This window comes from Phalaenopsis equestris, unplaced genomic scaffold (assembly GCF_001263595.1).
Source record: "Phalaenopsis equestris unplaced genomic scaffold, ASM126359v1 Scaffold203231, whole genome shotgun sequence".
Classification (NCBI taxonomy): Eukaryota; Viridiplantae; Streptophyta; class Magnoliopsida; order Asparagales; family Orchidaceae; genus Phalaenopsis; species Phalaenopsis equestris.
In genome coordinates, this window is record NW_018222871.1 from 1 (window position 1) to 3,980 (window position 3,980).

The following is a 3,980-nucleotide window of genomic DNA, read 5'->3' on the forward strand; positions in this document are numbered from 1 at the left end:
TTTTTGGTGTCTATGCGGTGAAAGGAAAAAATGAGGATTTTTTTTCTTTCACCAAGGATGTTTTTATAGGTCTTTTATGAAAGTAGTCTCGATACCAGAAAGAGAAGGCAAGAAAATTTACGGTAGAATTAAAGTAATTCATACCATGGTTAGAGTTTTTGCATGGGGAGTTTTCCAATGGTTGTAGTAGGTTTTAGGTTTTTAAAATATTTAATTTTTATTTACTATAGAATTTAGTAAACCCCAACTCATATAGATGTTTATTAACTTGTTAGATTTTTCTACGTAGAAATTAGAATTGTCATTGTCAGTAACATTTGACACATCGAGTATTGCCAAATAAATATCATCTAAGATTCTATAATCAGTCTTAAAAATTATAAATATAATTTAAAATTATATAAATAATTAAAATAATACAAAATTTTTTTTCTAATCCAAATGATAATATTATCTTTAAAAGCTTATATGACTTTGTTCTCAAAAGAAATTTTTTGAAAGAAGAAAGTCCCCAAATAAGCTGGCGGCACGGCTGGCAAGACCGCCCGCCCAAGCTACGAGAGCTTCCCCGTTACCTTAGCGGACATGACTCGTTTGCGTTTCAGCTGTAGTACTTAGAACAGCCAAAATCCTCGTTTGCCAACGTGTCTCTTCTTTATTTGTCAACTCTGGCAATTACACGAATAAAAACTTCCATGGCTGTTCGGTTCCTGACAGCAGATCTCCAATATATTCCCTAAATTCTCCCCATTAAAGTCGACGATGCCCTAATCAAGCAGCAAGCGAAAGGTTCGCACGCGTGATGGCTTTCTCCGATAGCTCCCGCCGCGAAGCTTTCTTGCCCTCCTTCCTTTACTCGCCGGTGCTGAAATCCTCCGGCCTCGAACGGATCCTCCTACGAAGCCCTAGCTCTCAGGTCGGGCAAACGGCCCCTTCGACCGGATCGCCCCCGCCGACCTCTTTCCTCGTCGAAGCTCCGAGCGAGCCCGCAAGGAAAATTGAGATGTACTCCCCGGCTTTCTACGCTGCCTGCACCGCCGGAGGCATACTTAGCTGCGGTCTCACCCACATGGCCGTCACACCTCTTGATCTCGTTAAGTGCAATATGCAGGTCAGCGAGAAGCTTCCCCAGCCGTTTTTAGGAATTTAAGGATTTTGGGCACCCTGAACTATAGATGGCGTTGCAAGGATTTGGTATCCTATATTCGTTGCGGATTCCTCGGATCTGGAATTTTTGAACTTTTTGTTGATCTCCTTGTTTCTCTCGCATGTTGTTTATATTGAATCTGTATAATCGTTTGGACAATGTTTTACTTTGAATGATGTAGGTTACTTTTCTTACAAAATGGTGCTTTATGCAGATTGATCCGGCGAAATATAAGAGCATCTCCTCAGGATTTGGAGTTCTGCTTAGGGAGCAAGGCGCCAGGGGATTCTTCAGGGGTTGGGTACCGACCTTGCTTGGCTACAGCGCTCAGGGAGCTTGCAAATTTGGCTTTTATGAATTTTTCAAGAAATATTATTCGGACATTGCTGGGCCTGAGTATGCAACCAAGTATAAGACGTTAATTTATCTTGCTGGGTCTGCATCTGCCGAATTCATTGCCGATATAGCTCTTTGCCCATTTGAGGCTGTTAAAGTGCGTGTCCAGACGCAACCGGGATTTGCCCGTGGCATGAGTGATGGGTTCCCCAAGTTTGTCAAATCTGAAGGAGCCTTGGGGTATGGTCCTATTTTAATTGACATTCATGTTTTGGTTTTCTTATGCGTTCTGTTGTAGCTTTAATTATATACTTGCTTGACAGACTCTACAAAGGGCTTGTTCCGCTTTGGGGTCGTCAGATTCCATGTAAGTTTCAAACTTTCCCCAAACCTTGAATTACTAATATATAATATCGGATTATTATCTTTTGATAATATCTTGCTGCTTCTGGACTCGACGGTTTTGGCTTTTTCATGTATAATTGTTTAGAATCTGATTTTGGAGATGTTAGAGCAGTTATAGTGCTGTTTTCATGGGGTACCTTTTCACTATTTTTTCTGTAGAAAAATCAACTAATAAGAAGCAGTGTTTATTTGGATAAAAAAATTTGAAGATTTTTCCTTGCCTTTTGCAGAATTTGCTAAAAAATAATGTTTTTGGAAAATATAATATAAGTTTAGGATGATAAAGTAGATTTTAAAAGTTTCAACAACAAAAACTGAAAAGCATAAGCCACCCCATACAAAGCGCTAACAATACAGGTTCAACATTATATACCCTTCCCCCTCCATTCATTCATATTGAGTGCTGCATGAGGTTTTAACTCAATTTTGTTGATGTTTTTTTATGTATTCTCTTCTTCATAGTTTTACGACCCATTCATCTTAATATTCTCATAGTCAACACATTCAATTTGGCTATCTTTGAGTTGTTGTCCTACACTTGGATTCTTGTATCTTATTTACTTTAATTGTGTTTTATCTTTCAGTTTTAATGATTCTCTTTTAGCACATAACATCTTGTCTATTTGAAATTATCTAATATAACATTTCAAGGCTTTTTTTTATGATTTTGCTTGGCAATCATTATGATATTTTCATTTCTCCCATGTTTGGCTACCAATGGATTTTTAAACCACTCAAACACTTGGATCCGTAGATTATAGCCATTTTTATGATTTTGCTTGGCAATCATTATAATATTTTCATTTCTCCCATGTTTGGCTACCAATGAATTTTTTAACCACTCAAACACTTGGATCCGTAGATTATAGCCAACTTAATTGTACTTCATTTAATTTAGAGTATCTTTGATAATCTGTCAATGCATAATACTCGGGAGGCTCTTCTCAATTTAACCAACTTACCTTAAACATGAACATTGTATCTTAATTTATATCCGGATTCTTATGCATGATAAACTGATACTTAAACCTGTTGCTTTCAGGCAGCATTTTTCTTTTAGTAAAATTGTCTTAAAAACTTTTAGTTCCATTACTTCTATGTCCTTTACCTTTCAAGTATTTTTTAATATTTAATTTCTTCTATAATTATCATTACTCAACGGCATTTTTTTTGTTTTAAATTCATTTTTAGTCATTTGTCATTTTTTTAACTTTTAGGATGTTAATAAAAATATTTAATCTAAATTATGTCATTATCTCTTATAGAACTCCAGGCTTCATAGATATCTCACGAGGTTTTAAGAAATTAACGTTCTTACATTTTCATCAAATTATTTAACTTCATTTTAATGGATTAATCTAAAGTATGCTTTATTATTTAATCATATTTGCCATTTTAAAGTAATTTTTCACATAAAATTTTCATTTCATAGTTAAAATAATATTTTCATTTTTCTTTGACATCATCATCTTTATATCCTATTTTTGAAGTTTTTTTTATAGGTTCAGCTATGCTTACTGTTTTTGCAAAATTTTGATCTTGTATGTATTATATGCTCAAATAATACTTGTTTTTTTCGTTCCTTTTGAAGGCTTTTGTTTTTCTTAACAACACTTTATTTCTCTTTAACCCATCATTACTGTTTTTTATTGTGATTGACTTATAGACACTTTTATTTTTTTGTGTCAATTTCTTAGTGCAAAGTACTTTTTCCCTTACCTAAATCCTATCTGATTCAAATTTTGATTCGGGGTAGCTCTCTTACCAATTTATTATTGAAGGCTAGCTCATTTTTTAAGATTTACCATTTTATGCCTGGATAACTTTTTATTTTCATTATTTTTTATGTATCTATAGATATTTGCTGTTATTTTATGTTGTGTGAGTAGTCCTGGATCCAGTTTAAAATTTTAAGAAACAAAATGTAACTTGCTAGTGGATGTAATTTGTATGATTTAAAGAAGGGGGGGGGGGGGGGGGGGGGGGGGGGTTTTTTTTTTTTTTTTTTTTTTGGAGCGACGGGACGTCCAGACTTAATTATGACTACTTTGGAGATGTGATTATGTTTGATACAAGCTATAGGTTAAATAAA

At 34.8% G+C, this 3,980-nt stretch overlaps 1 protein-coding gene across 1 annotated transcript in view; it reads left to right on the forward strand.

Annotated features, from left to right (window-relative positions):
- Positions 1-745: 745 nt before the first annotated feature.
- LOC110036157 (mitochondrial phosphate carrier protein 3, mitochondrial-like) overlaps positions 746-3,980 on the forward strand; it is a 20,017-nt gene continuing 16,782 nt past the window's right edge. Inside the window, exons 1-3 of the mRNA XM_020740538.1 lie at positions 746-1,111; positions 1,362-1,723; positions 1,807-1,850. Of these exons, the coding sequence (XP_020596197.1) occupies positions 803-1,111; positions 1,362-1,723; positions 1,807-1,850 (715 nt within the window). The 5' untranslated portion in view covers positions 746-802. The remainder of the gene's footprint in view (positions 1,112-1,361; positions 1,724-1,806; positions 1,851-3,980) is intronic.